This window comes from Delphinus delphis, chromosome 8 (genome assembly GCF_949987515.2).
Source record: "Delphinus delphis chromosome 8, mDelDel1.2, whole genome shotgun sequence".
In the NCBI taxonomy this organism is placed as follows: domain Eukaryota; kingdom Metazoa; phylum Chordata; class Mammalia; order Artiodactyla; family Delphinidae; genus Delphinus; species Delphinus delphis.
Genome location: NC_082690.1, coordinates 106,000,741 through 106,017,363, shown reverse-complemented (window position 1 = coordinate 106,017,363; position 16,623 = coordinate 106,000,741). Strand labels below are relative to the sequence as shown.

Sequence of the window (16,623 nt, the reverse complement as noted above, 5' to 3'; positions counted from 1 at the left end):
GCGTCGACGCACCAGGTTCGCGCCTCTTCCGCTTCCGGTGTCGGTCTAGGCTGCGGGAAGATGGCGGCGGCTGTGGCGGCCTCGGCCCTGCCGGTCACTTTCAGACGGCTGGTGTCTGCATGCAGCCGCAGTGTCCTGAGAGCGTCGGGGCCCGGAGAGGGTGAGACCTTGGCCGCGGGGTGAAGAGAGGAAGTGGGGCGCCCTGCCGTCCCGCCACATGTGTGTCTGTGTCCGACCGATGTTAATCGCTTTTTTTGATGCGGTGATTACAACGCGGACTTTGGAGTTGGGGAAACCTAGGTTCAGATCCTGGTTCCTTTAGTTAGTAGCTTAAATACTGATGAAAGCTCCCCAACTTCCATATAGGCTGTATTTAACCGGGGGAACAAACTGAGGCTCAGAGTGGTTAGGTAGCTTGCTTACGGTCACACAGCAGGGAAGTGGGAGAGGACTGAATCAGACAGCTCGGTCCGGCTCCAAGGCCTGTGCGCTAACCATCACCCGCAGGCTGCGAGCCACGCTCTGAGCCTCACCATCCTCATCTGGAAAATGGTGATGGATGTCCTTGCCTAATGGTAACCAGTCCAGCAAAAGCGACAGCTGTATTTTAGGCACTGGGTTGTCATGAGGCTCAAAAAGATTATGTTTCTCAGAAACACTATAAACTTCTGTCTGAAACGGTTGGAGTGTGTATCTGTGTGAGGGAATGTTTATGTATGTTTTAGAATTGGGTCTGAATTGATAATAATTGTTCCCTTTTTTAGGTGTGATAATGATGTTGTGGTTGTGTTTTTGTTAAGAATCTTTATCTTTCATAGAAATACACTGACAGTTGCTTTAATCACAGAGTTGGGCCAGAGGCACTGTGAATGAATCAAGCTTGGCCAAGAGTTGATAACTGTTGAGTCTGGGGAGAGATACAGGAGGACTCGCTATTCTCTTTACTTTTGTATGCTTGTCATTTTCCATAATAAAACTTGGGTTTAAGCAGGCAGGGAAGTTTTTACAAAAGCAGTGGGACTTACTGCATTCTACCATTATAAAACCACCTCTAGAATGCTGTGTTCAATTCCAGACCCAATGTTTTCAGAGAGAAGCACAGATGAAGTGAACTGAGTAAAGAGAGGGTGACCAAAATGGTGAACAGGCAGGACCTTGAAGAGTGAGTGAAGGAAACAGGGTGGACACTGGCACGATCCTTAGGGATCTAAAGGATGATCCTGGGGCACCATTTGTTCCCAGTGGGGTCACTGCTAAGCTAAGACCACAGGCAAGGGAAGCAGATCAGTTGCAGAAACTTTGTAAGCTTTCAGCGGTGGGATGGCTCTCGAGAGGCCAATCACAAGTTCCCAATCGTGGAGTGTTCCACAGGGGCCTCGTTTGATGGCTTAGCAGAGTAGATGTCATTCATTTATTCGTATATTCACCATTTATCGAGCACCTGTTACAAGTCAAACACTGGTCCAGGATAGCGAATACATCAGTTATAAACATAAAACAATAATCCCTGCTTTTATGGAGCTAGCATTCTGACGCAGGGGGAAGGGTTGTGCAGAGAGACAAGCAGATTTTTAAGAAACAGCAAATTATATAGTATGTTCGAAGCTGTTACGACTCATGGAGAAAAATAAAGCATGAGTTGGGAAGAAAGGGTTCAATTTTAAATAGGATGGGTGGGGAAGGTCTCTCTACTGAGACGGTATTGGAGTGGAGACCCAAAGGAAATAGGGAATTAGCCTGGGGGCCACGTGGGGTCGGGGAGCGTTCAGGGCAAGAGCAGTCAGGCATAGGCCCTTGCACTTGGCATCTTCCCGGAATAGCCAGGAGGCCAGAATGGCAGGTGTGCAGTGAGCGAGGGGAAGCTCGTGAGGCATGGGCTCAGAGAGACAGATGGAACCGCAATGCCCACTGCCCTGTGGCCGCTGTAAGAACTTCGGCTTTTTCTCTGAGTGAAATGGGGTGCTCTTGTAGAGTTTCGCAAAGTAGTGACACGATCTGACCTCAGTTTTAACAGGATCCCTCTAGCTGCTGTGCAGAGAAGGGAGGCTAGGGCGAGAGCAGGGTGTTAGTAATAATGCAGGCTTGGGTGATTGAAGTGGTCAGAGCCTGGATCTCTCAAAGAGAGGCAAGGGGACTTGCTGATAGGTTGGCTGAGGGGTGTGAGAGAGAAGGGTCATAAATGACTGAGATTTGGGGCCTGAGCAACTAGAAAGATGGAGTCGCCATTACGTGAGATGGGGAGGGGTGCGGGAGAAGCAGGCATGAGGGGCAGATCAGGAGCCTTTGTTAGGTTCTGAGACGCCTGTTAGACATGCAGGTGACGATGACAAAGAGACAGGTGTTTGTCGTGTCCGACAGGCTGCAGGTGTAAACTTGGGAGTCACCAGTGTATAGGTGACATTTAAATTCATACAATCACCAGAGGAACGGCTATAGGTAAAGAAGAGGTAAGATCCAATGTCTAAACCACAAGCGCACCAAGATGGCAGAGGGGAAGAGACACCAGCCCAGGAGACCAAGAATTGGGAACAACCGCTAATGAGTGAGCTTTGAAAGAGTGAATTTTATGGTTTATAAATTAGAGCCCAATTGAAAAAATAAAACCAACAGTAGTTATTGAGAAACCTGTCCTCTGCTTTTTGCACTTACCAGGCATTTTATTTCTGAGTCCTTCTCAGTGGGCTGTGGGTACCTTTGTTGGTGCATTAGTTATCTACTGCTATGTCCCAGGTTACCCCCAAATCCAGCAGCTTAAGATACCTAACGTGTATTATCCATCGCTGACGGTCAGGATCCAGCAGCAGCTTAGCAGGTGCTTCTGGCTCCCAGTCTCTCATTAGATTCAAGTCAGGCTGTCAGCTGGGGCTGCAGAATCTGCTTTCCAGCTCCCTCCCTGGGCTGCTGGCAGGAGGCCCCTCCAGGGACTGCTCACCGCACAGCAGCCCTGCAGCAGAGATGAGAGAGGACACCCAGGACAGCAGCTGCCCTTGTATAACTTACTCTCGGAAGTGCTGTCCTGTCACTTCTGCCACATGCTGTTGGTCACAGAAACCAGCGCCCTGTCGGGGGACAACACAGGGGTGAGAACACGAGGAGGTGGGCTCGTCGGGGCGTCCTGGAGGCCGCTCCCACACTGGGGTACCGAACAGGGCCTGAACTTAGTGGGCACCTGTGGTCAAGGAGTGGGTTAGCAGGTAGGTGATTTAGGCCCTTTTCAATGGCGTGACAAGCACATCCTGACGCTTATGGTAATAGCCAGTGACTGTAAGTGATGTTCTTTTAGTTTTGTTGGCCTAGGTTTTTCTGTAGACATGTCGTGATGTGGTGGTTTAAGTCGCGTGCCAGTCACAGGAGCGGCACTTGCACACTGAGCATCGTAAAGGGCGGTTTGCGTTTCGTGTTAGTAACTACGCGTGTTTCTTTATTCCCTCAGCTTCCCTGTGGTCTGCTTCTCGAAGGTTCAGTTCGCAGAGCGCTTCATTTCCACAAGGGTAATATCAAAATGTGGGTTTTGGTGACTCTCTTCCTTTCCTTTCTAAAGTCAGAACTTTAAGCATTTGGGTTTTCAAGAATATTTAGTTTTCTTTTAACTTTTTGACAGTATTTTTCTCAGACCCTTGACGTATAGAAATACAGACAGAACCTCAAGCACCCAAAGGGAAAGGTGTTCTGGGCCTTGCACAGCTGTGTCTTTCCAGGCAAAAGCTTTTAACTCCTAATTGGGGATTTATTTCCAACTGGGAAGGTCGAATCACGGGATGGTTGTGTCAGAATCTCCAGGAGGACCTTACATAATTTGAAAGAGCATGTTCAGTGTTCAAGAAAACACATAAAATTAATATAAACTACAGAAGGTAAATTTGACAAGATCGTACTCAGGTAGGAACACACAGGGTCCCGTCCCTGCCCCGCCCTGTCAGCCCGGGTCCCTGAGCAGGGCCACGCACTCTGAGCTTCGTTCCTCTTCGGCAAAATGGAAGCAGTATTAGTCTCCGTCTCAGTGGGTTTTCATGAGAGTCGAGTGAATTTCTGCATTTAAAGAGCTTAGAAGGGAGCTTCCCTGCTGGCACAGTGGTTAAGAATCCGCCTGCCAATGCAGGGGACACGGGTTCAAGCCCTGGTCCGGGAAGATCCCACATGCCGCGGAGCAACTAAGCCCGTGCACCACAACTGCTGAGCCTGCGCTCTAGAGCCCGCGAGCCACAACTACTGAAGCCCGCGTGCCTAGAGCCCGTGCTCCGCAACAAGAGAAGCCACCGCGATGAGAAGCCTGCGCACCGCAACGAAGAGCAGCCCCCACTCGCCGCAACTAGAGAAAGCCGGCGCGCAGCAACGAAGGCCCAATGCAGCCAAAAATAAAATAAACTTTTTAACAAAAAAGAGCTTAGAAGGACTTGTGGTTGCCATGGGGAGGGGATGGATTGGGAATTTGCGATTAACAGATACAAAGTATTATCCATAGAATGGATAAACGACAGGGTCCTCCTGGAGAGCATAGGGAACTATATTCAGTCTCCTGAGATAAACCATGGCAGAAAAGCATATAAAAAAGAATGTATGTGTATAACTGTATCACTATGCTGTACGGCAGAAATTAACATTGTAAATCAACTATACTTCAGTACAAAAATTAGAAAAAAAAAAAGAGAAGAGCGCCTGGCACGTAGTAAGCTCTCAGTGCAGCCACCTGCGCTCCTGCAGCGGAGATTCTCAGCAGGGGGGACGCAGGGCCTGGTGTTTCCCTAAAGGAGCAGTGGGCACCCTGGGTGAGGGTGGAGGCAGAAACCCTAAAGGGTGCTTTCATGAACTCGGCTGACTTCTCCTGTGACCGCCGTGAGTGGCCACTGCTGCCCCCAGTCCCGTTCCGAGGTTTGTCCCTCGGTCCTCGACTGGCTGCTGCCGGGCCGCCCAGGGCTGCTCAGACACGATGCGTGACGGGAGTGCACAGCTTCATTTGGGGGCCAGTGGACTCCGGCAGGGAAGGCGTTCGCTCACTTCACAGTGAGCGAACAGTGAGCTGGAAGCGGCAGGGTCCCCAGTTTTCTGGGATCTTCTGGCTGGTCTAAGAGTTAAATTGACATGAGACAGGTTAACAGGAGAAAAATCAAACCAAAGTTTAATAACCTGTACACACAGGAGAGACCCAGGAGAAATGAGCCACTCGCACAAATGGCAGAAGCCCTCACCTTAAGTAGCACCTTCAGCTAAAGACAAAAGACGATGTTGAGGGTGGGGGTTTGAGACTTCAAAGGGGACGAAGGCAATTCACGTGGAGGTGGAAAAGCAGATGTTTGGTGAATAAATGTTGGCTGGGCCTGCAGAGACAGTGGGACAGGAGCGGCCTCAGATCTCTGGGCCCCTGTGTTCCTCGCAGCCGTCTCTGGTGATGCTGTGTCCCAGGACAGGCCCTCCATCTCGAGTCTTTCAGGAAGCTGCGCGCAGACCCAGGCCTGCCTGCCTCCTGCCAAAGTTTCTTCCTGCGTCTTTTGGGCCTTGATTGTTTTCGGCTTGAAGTAATCTGCACGCCTAAGAGACATTTTGGGGCGAGCAGGTTTTGCCCTCCTACAACTGCGGGGGCAGCTGTCCCGCCAGCCACACAAGCATCAGAGACGTGCCGGATCCTTGCCCTTCCTAGTGTGCTGAGCGCAGTCATTTCTCACACATCTTGAACCGTCTTTTCACGTGTGTGTGACCCACGTCTGTAAAATATTTTTACAGATACGTTCCTAAAACGTCACTGAGTTCACCACCTTGGCCAGAAGTTGTTGTGCCAGACCCCGTCGAGGAGGCCAGACACCACGCAGGTAAGAGAGGCAGAAGCTAGGGGGTGGCGCCCCTGCTTCCACCACAGGGGGCCTCCTGGCCACAGAACAAGGACTTCACGTTTCCAGGTGCCCGAGACGGCGCAGCGTGAAAGCTCAGGTTCGCTCGACACCAGAGCTCAAAACCCTCATTCGTTGAGCCAGTCCTCCTAGGGCAGCAAGGCACCAGCCGAGTCGCAGGCAGGTAGTGCGGGTGGCGCGAGGGCCAGGGCCCAGCTCTGTCTCCCCGCTGTTGGTAGAAACGGGAGTTCAGGGAAGAAGAACGATGTGCCTGGTCATCGGTGGAAGCCGGCCCCAGCCCAGGTGTTCAAGAGGCCATCAGGGTGTCACGCAGGATGCGTGTCGCCAGGAGGGCAGTGTGGCCACCACGCCCAGCACCGGGATGAGTGCGAGATCCTCAGTTTCCAAAAGCTGGAAGTCCATAGTAACGCGTGGAATCTTGCAGTTGTTAAATACTATTTCGGATGCTGTGCCCCTCGCTGCAGGCGAGGTTCCGCCCTCTTGGCCAGGTGCAGCCGAGGGCGTGACTCGGTTTCCAGGGCAGACGCTGTGCCCTGCGCCCAGCCCCAGGCGAGGCCAGGAGGGTCGGGGCAGGAGAGAAGGGCCAGGCCTAAGACGAGGGGGTGACCATGGGAGGGGGACTGGGTGTGGGCGGACGCGAGCAGGTAGCATCCAGCGCCATGAGGGTATAATTCTAGGTTTTCCTTGTTTGCAAGAAGGCCTCTCCTCTCACTTTGCCAGGCCGCTGGCTCGTTAATAACGACTGGGAATGAAACCAGGTGAGGGTTTCTCCACCGCAGGGTCAGAGAAACCCAGCCAGGCGCGCCGAGCGCTCAGGCGGGAGGATGGCAGGGGGATGGGGGCTTCTGTGCCGTCGGGGCACGATCGTCTATAAGAGCCCCGTGTGCCCCGCGCACCCCAGTGCCAGCTCCTGGGAGCAGCGGCTCACCCTGGCCTGCGGCGGGGCAGCGGGCACCCGGGTGAGGGTGTAGCTGTGACCCTGACCGCCCTTCTCCCCACAGAGGTCGTGGAGAAGGTGAACGAGCTGATCGCCCAGGGCCGCTACGGCAGGCTCTTCGCAGTGGTGCACTTTGCCAGCCACCAGTGGAAGGTGACCTCTGAAGACCTGATCTTAATTGAAAACAAGTTAGACGTTGCGTGTGGAGAGAGGATCCGGCTGGAGAAGGTGAGACTGTGAGTCAGCTCTGGGGACGTGGCAGGCTGGCCAGTGGGCACGGTGGGGTCAGGGGGGTGTGGGCAGAGCTGCTCCCCGAGGGCGGCCCGACTCGGTAGGGCCCCTCCTTACAGGGAGCCGATCAGCACGTTTCTCTAAGGGGACGCGTGTGTCTGTCTCACGTCAGACAGAGAAGGGTTTGTCTCACGTCTCCTTAGTGTATTCTTAGAGGAAAATATCTGATCACAGGTACAGTGAAAATCCCAGTTAGGGATGTAAAGAGTTCTCAGGCCCGGATTTATGAAGAGAAAATGTTCCGTTTCGGCTCAAGCACCGCCCTGACGTTAGGCGTGACAGCTGCCGCTGTGCTGAACGGCGAGCACGGTTTAGAGGCGCCTCGCAGGGCGCTGGTCGTCTTCCGACCCTCCTGAACTGCCGCGAGGTGTGTCCTGCGTGTTTAGCCAAGTGCCTCTGCCCTCCGCTTGTGTTCGGGGGCCTATTTGGTTTTTGCCTATTCTGCTTCTGTTCATAAAACTGTAGATAAAATATGAGATTTCTGTACCGGATCATTTTTTAGGACGTGGTTAACTGTTGGTGTGATGTGATATGACATATGGTTTTCTTTATAATTTAAAACTCCTCCTTCCTTTGTGATTGTAGATTCTTTGCATATTTACACCCAGGGGAGCATTAAACTCTCCTCTCTCAGACGGTCTTCCCACAGCCTGTGATCCGAGCAGGAGCACGGCTCAGGCTGAGCCAGGGCGCTGTGTGGACGCCACCAGCCAGCACAGCCCCTTCTCCTTGGTGACCCCCGTGGTTCTGTCATGAGCTCACGAACAAGAGTACATTTACCTTTTACATCTAAAATAAGAGACTTCTGGAGTGTTTTTGTGAGGATCTCTAAAAGGACATTATGTTGAAACATTTCACATTAACAAAAACATAGGAAGCTCCGCCTCATGCAGGTGGTTTTCGTAGCGTCGGAAGCCCAGCAACAGAGACCGTGTCGGGCTGAGAGTGAGTCAAGCAAGATTGCGTTATTTGTCATCACCTAACACACATAGCGCGTTGATGTTATTATAAAATAGGCTTTGTCTTTAGACATTTAAGCTTAATGCAATCGAGTTTTTTTCTCATCAGGAGAATTTCAGACAGTCTCCCAATGTCTAATGAGAACCCCACTGCACTTGGGTCGCAGAACTGTCTTCATCTGAGGCCACGCTTAGCGTCACAGTTTCCCTCCAGTGAGAGAGGCTGCCTGGCCGTGCAGGGTTTTGCAGTCATTAAAAGAATACCTTGAACCTCAATCTTTGCAGTATCAGCAGGACTGTGAACTGTATAAAAGACACCACAGTTTGGTTTGTGCATTTTTTCCCCGTATGTATTATACTTCAATAAAAAGTTGTTGTATTTTAAAAGCCACTGTTGCCATAGGAGGTTACGTGCTCGCCCAGATGACCGAGTTCCACGTGTCCGGGTCTGACAGCGCGGGCGTGTCCGCAGGCAGCCGGGCGCCCCTGCACACACAGCCAGGCCGCCAGCTGGCGCCCCCACCTCTGTCCCAGGTTGAGGGAGTGGCTAGTTAGATAGCAGAGGAAGCCCACGTTTTGGTTTCGGGGAACCGACACCTTGCTTCCTTTCCAGTGTGCTCGGGCGACTGCCTGTTCTAGGGGCTTTGTGTTATTTGCTGGTAACACGCCTATTTGATTCCAGGTCCTGCTGGTTGGGGCCGACGACTTCACGCTGCTCGGCAGACCCCTCCTCGGGTAACGTGCTCTCAGATGCCGGCGGGGAGGCTGGGCAGAGGGGCTCCCGTCACACCCGCCGCAGCCACCAAGCTCAACACGCTTACGCTTCTCACTGTGGGTGTGTAGTGTCCCACGTACAGAGCATCCAGGACAAATCGTTGACCTGTTACTCATTCACTGCAGTTTGGCCCTTTTAAGATTTGCTGTGGGATGACACTGTTCTTTGCTGTGCTTTTTGGTAGTTTTCACAGTGCCTGCAGGGAGGGCGTATGACGTTGATAACCGGCAGAAAAGGAAGTTAAACTTTATTTAGATGTTCTCACGTAAAGCACTAGTAAAACTGAAAAATAATCAGGAAGGTACATTACTGTTCGTTTTCCTCTCTTCCAGAAAGGATCTTGTTCAAGTAGAAGCCACAGTCATTGAAAAGACAGAATCATGGCCAAAAATCAATATGAGATTCAAGAAAAGGAAAAACTACAAAAGGAAAAGAAGTAAGTTGGAGAAAGCGTGGCTGCTGCGTTCCCATCCTCTGGGTGTTGCCCCGCGTCCTGTGCTGGGCCAGGTTGGACAGGGCCCTGCCCTCTGCCAGGCGCTTTTGTGGGTGCAGCAGCCCAGAGACCAGTGAGAGCTCTGCCCACGTCCTGGCTCTGCCGGGGAGGGGCGGGTAGCAGTCGTTAACCACTCCGGGGCTTGTGGAGGGCACGGCCCTGGCAGCTGGGTTCCTGCGGACAACCCAGAAGCAGGCCACGTGTCCACCACGGGGAATGGACGAGCAACGGAGATTCCCTCAGTGGGATGTTGTCCAGTGCAGTGGATGGCCCACCTCCACACGGCAGGGACGATCTTAGACTATGTGAGGGTGAGGCCGAGTCATGAAGCCCGGAGGTGGGCAGAGCTCAGCCTCGTGCTGCTGGGCACACGCTCGCGCCCGCACGCATTACGCACACACATAACAACGGCACATTTTTAAAGGAAGAACGGTTTGCGCAGAATCACGGGTGTGGCTGCCTCTGGAGGGGCGGGGAAGGAAGGAGTCACAAATGCAGAGGGATCGTGTGTCCTGTGTTCCAATTCCTGTGGGCGGCTCGTCAGACTTCATCTTACCGTAATGCTTCGGGCGTTCGTTCATGTTTGTTCTGTGACGCAAAGGCAGGTGGGGACAGCATCCTCAGAAGGTGGTTAAAGAGAAGAGGTGGTGGCTGGAAGGGTGTGAGGTCGACTGGGCCGGGAGGCAGAGGTGGGGCTGGTTTGTTTGAAGGAGTGAAAGAGGCTTTGGGGGAGGAGGGAGGCCCGTCTGGAGCCCGAAGGAAGGCAGTCCTGGGAGAGAAGGTCAGGAGAGGTTTCCCTGGGGAGGCGGCAGGCGGGGTGGCCCCTGGAGGGCCAGGGCGTCCGGATGCTGGTGGGATGGAGCGGGCAGGGTGGGCTCGAGCACAGGGGCTGAGAGACCAGGGACAGGAGGCCCTTCCGTCCTGTCCCCCGGCCGAAGGGGCGTCCAGGCGCATGTGGTGCGCCTGATTTAAAGGGCCAGTAACAATGGGCGTCACCAAGGAGGGTCTGCTGGGAGGGGGGAGGGGATGGAGGCAGGAAGGGGTGAGGTCAGAGGTCGGAGAGGTGAAGAAGCAGCGCCCCTGTGTGGACTTGCCGTGGGTTCTGGCAGGTGCAGCGCGTGGGGTGGACAGAACCTCAGCCGGGAAGGGAGGAAGCGGTGGCGGGAAGGGCTGGCACCTGAGGGGGGGACTGCACAGCAGGGGCCTCCCCCAGGGGCGCAGGCAGGGCCTGCTGAGCGGGAGTGGAGAGGCCACCGCATCCAGTGGCCTTGTGGTGACTTGCGGGAGTTGGCGGCTCATCACAGGGACAGGAGGGGAGCCTGTGCCCTGAGTGGGGGCAGGAGACCCCGCTCTCCTGCCCGGCCTCACGGAGCAGGGCCGGGACGAGGGTTCACGGAGGGATCCCCCTCCGCCCTCACCTAGCCGTTGCTGCCCGCTTTCCACGGCCCGGGCTGTGTCTCCCCCGTCTCCCTGACCCCACACGACCTTTTGTTCCCATCCAGAGCCCCCTGCCATTTCCCAGTAAACCCACAAGCGGGAACAGAACTGTCCCTGCAGGGGCCTCCACTGGAGGCCACAGCCCCTTGGGGCGGGACCCACAGGTGCAGCATCTTGTCTCAGGAGGTGCACAGTTGGCCCCCTATATCCCCGTCTGCCATACTCGCAGAGTCAACCAGCCACAGATGGAACATTTGCAGGAGGGACTTCCCTGGCGGTCCAGTGGTTGACTCCGTGCTTCCAATGCAGGGGGTGCAGGTTTGATCCCTGGCCAGGGAACTAAGATCCCACATGCCACAACTAAGAGCCCGCGTGCCGCAGGGCCAAAAACAAAAAAATTTGCAAGAAAAAAAAATTCCAGAGAGTTCCAAAAAGCAAAACTTGAATTTGCTTCACCAAGTCCTTACATAGGATCTATATTATACGTTGTATTTACACCTGTTCACATGGCGTTGACAGTGCTTTAGGCCTCACGTGTGACCTAGAGATGGTTTAGAGTGTACGGGAGGGTGTGTGTGGGTCACATGCAGACACTAGACCATCTTATTAGGGGGCTTGAGCATGCTTAGATGCCGGTGTCCTCGGGGGTCCTGGAACCCATCCCCTGCAGACAACGAGGGACGATGTATGTCTCTCACAGTCCTCGGTTACAAACGGTGAAACGTACCAGACGGTAGCTTCAGCTTTACTAGAGCTGGGTCAGTGGGGAGCCTCTCCTGTACCCTCCGCCACCTCCAGTAGCCTCAGCGTAGCCGGAAGGGGTGCCCCCACCCATGCAGGGCAGGGGTCTCTGGGCACGTGGGGGAGGCCAGGCTGGGGGCCCGCAGCAAGGGCGCCCCTGGCCTCCAGGCCCCGGGGTGTTGCAGCCCCTGTGGGGTCTGACGGGGCTCACGGAGCGAGTGGTGAGGCAGGCGGTCAGTGATGACCAAAAACCACGGCCTGTGGGACATCACTGGGTGGCCAGTTCTGCCCGGCTGCGGGGCGGTGCTGGTGCAAGGCAGACCCTCGAGGAAAGAGCGGGCGGCGGCTGGGTCTCGCGGTAGCTGGTTGACGGCGTCCGGATCTGTGTTCATGCCGGGCCCTGCTCTGTCTTGCAGTTATCGTGAGCCCTCAGACCGTCCTCCGGATAAACACCATCAGGATTGCTCCACGTCTGTGCTGATCATCCAGCTAATGTTTCTAGAAATATAAAAATAAACCCACTTTCCGAGGAGTCCGGGTCTCTGTGCTCTGGGGTAGGCGGCTCTGCCGTAACAGGCTCAGTCCTGCCGTCGATTGTTGGAGGCTGAGCACCCTGACTGGGAGCTTATCCTTAGTAAGGAATAGTCTCCCTTGGCTGGAGAAACAGGAATTCGGGAAGAATTACAGGCGTGGCCCTCCCAGGGCTGGAGCCTGGATGCTCGTGTAAGACACAGACTGATATTACTGGCTGCCCTCCACCGGGCACCGCAGGTGCGCGACGTGGGGGACACAGCCGGGGCCCAGGAGCTGACGCCAGGAGAGACACGATCTGGATTCCACTCCTGGGCAAGATGTACAAAGACGTGAGCAAATTCCCATCCCTCGGGTAATCCAACTACCTGTTTCTAGTGATTTGCTTTTCCAAGAAGCCGAGATGCAAACCAGGCATCTGGGTGCAGAGTCCCTGCCCTTGTCCTTCTGCTCCGCTGGGTCCAGCAGGGAAGGGGGGGCACTCTGTCCAAGGCCGGGGCGCGGCGCTGGGGCTGCAGAGCTGGGGCAGCGCAGCACGTGCTGGGAACTGGATGTGAAGTGACAGAGCAGAGGGGCCGGAGCAGTTTTGAACCTGATCCTGAAGGCAGCCTCCTGTCCCAGAAGGGTTGGGGGCTGCTGTCTGGGGCGGGTCAGGCCGGCAGCTGACCCCTGTGACAAGGGAGGGATCCCGAACCAGATTGGCCAGGGCTGGAGGGCAAATGGAAGGACGTGGAGGTGGGGGTCAAGTGTAGGGAGCGGGGGGCTCCCAGGCGGCCCAGGTGTCTGGTTGTGTCCTTCACAGAGGCCGGGCTTCCTCCAAGAGAAAAGTTAGGGCTTTCAAGGGACACAATAAAACCCTTTATCAAACTGTAGTTAATACTTTCTTCCAGAGTCCCATGACGGGGGAGTGAGCGAGGCAGGCGGCACTGCACCAGGAGGCCTACCCCTCTCCTCCCTGCGCCCTTTCAGGTACCCAGTCTCCCTCAGGGATGCTGGGGGACGCTGGCTGGCCAGGCTGTGGGGACGCTCCCCCTCCTGCAGTGCCCTCCATGTACAGCAGGGGGCAGCAGTCCTACTGGATGCGGAGATTCTGCATTCCGGCCGCCGGTTACTGGCTGCAGTGCCCCTGGGGTGGGCGGCAGGGGTGGTGGGCCCACCTCAGAGCGTGGGTGCTCTCCCTCTGACACCGCCGCGTCAGGATCTGTGATAACTTTCCACACGCTGTGGCTCGTGCGGACTGCTCTGAGAGCCACGGCTCCGGATCCCGGGCCCTGGCTCTCTCCGGGTCTTCTCGGCCGGCCTAGGGCCCACTCCTGTGGTCCTTTTAACCTGTGCAGGTAAGGTGGGAATCACCTTCCACATGCTTCATCTTATGCACATCCATATGCTTGAAATACAGAACAGGTTCTGAAGTCGTCTGCTGTAGTCAGGCAGCCCAGCTTACGTAGTTGGGGAGGGGGCGGGTGGCTCCGGACCCAGACTGACCTGGTGTGAACCCCACACCCACCCTCCAAGGAGTCCTTGGGCACGTTATCTGGTCCCTGGGCCTCAACTTCCTCATCCCTCAAATGGGGGCGATACTGGTACCCCCCGCTGGACCGCTGTGAGGATTCTGGGCGACAGCAACTGCTCAGCCGAAGTCAGCATTTGTGATCCTAGAAAGGGGCAGAGCCGCTGTGCTCTGGGGAACTGGTGACGTGCCCATAAAGCATTGACATCGGTGTCGAACTGGTGAAAGATTACTGCTTTTAAAAACTGGACTAGGCAACATTCACAATAGCCAGGAGGCAGAAATAGCTCGTGTCCATCCTGATGGATAAACAAATGCGGTCTACACGTACAATGGACGTGTTTATTCAGCAATAAGAAAGGAATGGTCAGGACTCCACGCTTCCACTGCAGGGGGCACAGGTTCCATCCGATTGGGGAACTAGGATCCTACAAGCCGGCACAGCCAAAAACAGAGAGGACTGGCGGCATTCTGACACTTGCCACAGCGCAGATGGCCTTGAGGACAGTGTGCTGAGTGAAAGAAGCCAGACACAGAAAGGACAAATATGGTATGATTCTACTCATGTGAGATACCCAGGCTAGGCAGATTCAGACAGAAAGTAGGTGAGAGGTCATCAGGGGCTGGGGGAGGGGAAGCAGAATTCTCCCTTGAATTCTCACTTCCTGGGCCCCGGGTTTCTGTTTGAGGTCATAAAAAAAGTCCGGAAGTGGCTAGTGTGGTGGCTGCACAGCCTTGTCAATGTCATTAATGCCGATGGATTGTCCGTTAAAAGTGGTTAAGTTGGTGAATTGTATGTTACGTATATCTCACCACAACTTTTTAAACATAGGGAAAAACCCACTAGGTTAATGAGTCACATCGGTTGACTGAAAAAAAAAGGCAAAAATTGGATTCCCGTGGCTGTCGTTGATGACTGTCCCCTTCCAGCCGTTCTTGGCCGGTGCCTGGACACTGCAGCTGCAGGTCACCTGGGCTTGGCAGGGGGCTCCAGCCACAGCACCCTCACCGCCTGTCACCTCGCTGCCTGCGGGGTCCTCCCAGGCCGGTGTCTCGGTTCCCTTTTTCACAGGACTACTTTTGCTGCTCCGTCTGCAGTGGGGCCTTCACCCTGGCCTCCAAGCACCTGCTTGCCTCCCTGCCCCCCCCACCCCATTAATCCAGACCCCTGCCCAGCGGGCACCACCTTGGCCTCGCCGGCTCCCGAGCTCAGGCTGCCCCTGCATCCTCCGCCCAGTTCACTCCGCCAGACTGCAGGGCTAACCCTCTCAGGGCCAGGTGTGGCCCGAGACCCGAGTCCGCTGTCACCCCAAAACCTAGCAGGTCCAGACAGATAGTGAGGGTGGAGCACGTAGGGGGAGCGTGAAAGGGGACGATGGGATGCAGGCCAGCCCCGGGCCAGGCACAAGGGCTTTGATCAGACTGTCACTTCCGTTATTAACCAGGGGGCCTGGCTGCTACTGAAACGTATCACTGGCTCAGATGGGGCTGTGGAGCTGTCCCATCTCAGCAGGTCCCCCCCCAGGTCACTGTCCCTGCTCCCCGTCTTCTACTTGGTGTCAGCGCACGTGTATTTTACTGTCCCGGGTTTCTCCTCTGCCTCCCTCCCCCACTGGACCACTAGCTCCAGGAGGGGGGAGCGTATCTGTTCTATTCACTAATGTACACGCAGCATCCAGGACCACACCTGGCCCGCGGCAGGGTTGCAGGTGCATGCACGAATGTCTCTGTCACAACCCCTAATTCCACGCTGCTGCTGACCAGGGGAGGGCTGAAGGGGCTCCTTCCGTCTGCAGGGTGGGTCCCAGGCTGTGCTCGGGGCCACAGGCGTGGGGGCATGCGGGCTAGTGGGGGAGGAGGGTCAGTGGAGCCTGCCCAGTGGCGTCGGGTGAGGCTGCTGGTCCAGCAGCTTTACGGAAAAGATGGAGTCCTTGGTGTCCAGCAGGACCACAGTCAGACAGAGCTCTACAAACATTAAAGATGTAAGTTGGGAATTCCCTGGCGGTCCAGTGGTTGAGACTCGGTGCTTCCACTGCAGGGGACACAGGTTCGATCCGTCGTTGGGGAACTAACATCCCACATGCCATGCAGTATGGCCAAAAAAAAATTTTTTTAATACTTTTTAAATAAAGATGTAAATTGCTGTACAGTGCCGGCGGGGCTGCTCTGGTTCCTGCAGGTGAGCCCAGCTGTCAGGAGGGCAGCTTCCTCCCGACGTCTCCACACCCCTGGGGCCTCAGACTCCTGGGGCCACTTCTGCTGAGTCAGGGCACAAACCCGCAGGGCCTGGTTCTCGGAGATAAGGGCAGCACACCTGGTGGCTGGGCGCCCCTTGACCCACTTCCTGCGAGGCCCTGCGGCAGAGATGGGGAAATGCAGAACCTGGAATGCTCACCTCCCTGGAGACGCCATCTGGCTTGCTTCTTCCTCTGCTCCCGTGGGCGGCCACCAGAGACACATCCTCCCCTTGGAACCCGGGCAACGCTTCCAGGCCTTGGTGTGCAGTACAGAATTGCAAAATAGAGTCCGGCCCTACCCCAGTCTCCTGATAGAAGTTCAGGACTGGCAGAGTCGTTATCAGGTTGTCCTGGAACGATCTCGGGGGGACAAAGGTCACCTCGTGGAGGGATCATTTTCAAGTAAAATTGCCTAGCGTGGGGCCTGCCTGCAGCCAGCAAGCCAAAGAGGAAATCGTGAAAGGGTGGGGAGACGCAGCCCCTGCCCTGAGGGGACAAAGGAGCAGAGTTGAGGCCGTTACTGGGAGGTCCATGCAGGTCAGACCTTGACAACGGTGACATCTGTGAGATGCTCTGTGCCAGGTGCACTAAATCATCTAAGCCTCCAAGAGCCCTGCAACGTGGGTACTGTCATTTCTCACCATTTTACACACAAAGAAACTAAACCATAGAGGGGTGAAGGTGTTTTTCTGGTTCCCCAGATAGTTCTGATATGGGCGGCCGGGGTTGAGGAGGCTCAGTGGCCAAGTCTCCCCTATTAACCGAGGCCAAGGGAGGCCTTCTTGGGGCTGAAGGTTTGGACAAATAAAAAACTGAGGGTTTTTTTTTTCGGGGGGGAGGGTTGTTTGGTTTTTGTTGTTTAATATAAA

The 16,623-nt window shown here is 55.1% G+C and overlaps 1 protein-coding gene across 1 annotated transcript; it reads left to right on the top strand.

Annotated features, from left to right (window-relative positions):
• The first annotated feature begins 8 nt into the window (after nucleotides 1-8).
• On the top strand, nucleotides 9-12,027 carry MRPL21 (mitochondrial ribosomal protein L21). Its single transcript, XM_060019453.1, has 7 exons — nucleotides 9-160; nucleotides 3,434-3,491; nucleotides 5,719-5,804; nucleotides 6,845-7,008; nucleotides 8,713-8,765; nucleotides 9,138-9,241; nucleotides 11,893-12,027. Exons 1-7 carry the CDS (start codon nucleotides 61-63, stop codon nucleotides 11,955-11,957), a joined length of 630 nt encoding a protein of 209 aa, XP_059875436.1. The 5' UTR covers nucleotides 9-60; the 3' UTR covers nucleotides 11,958-12,027.
• The last annotated feature ends 4,596 nt before the right edge of the window (nucleotides 12,028-16,623 follow it).

Bases quoted from the DNA above. Each gene is read 5' to 3' on its own strand.
- MRPL21 (XM_060019453.1), top strand. From the start codon at position 61: ATGGCGGCGGCTGTGGCGGCCTCGGCCCTGCCGGTCACTTTCAGACGG. The intron at 3,492-5,718 runs GTAATATCAAAA...ATATTTTTACAG, and splicing joins AGCGCTTCATTTCCACAAGG to ATACGTTCCTAAAACGTCAC. The intron at 9,242-11,892 runs GTAAGTTGGAGA...TCTGTCTTGCAG, and splicing joins AAACTACAAAAGGAAAAGAA to TTATCGTGAGCCCTCAGACC.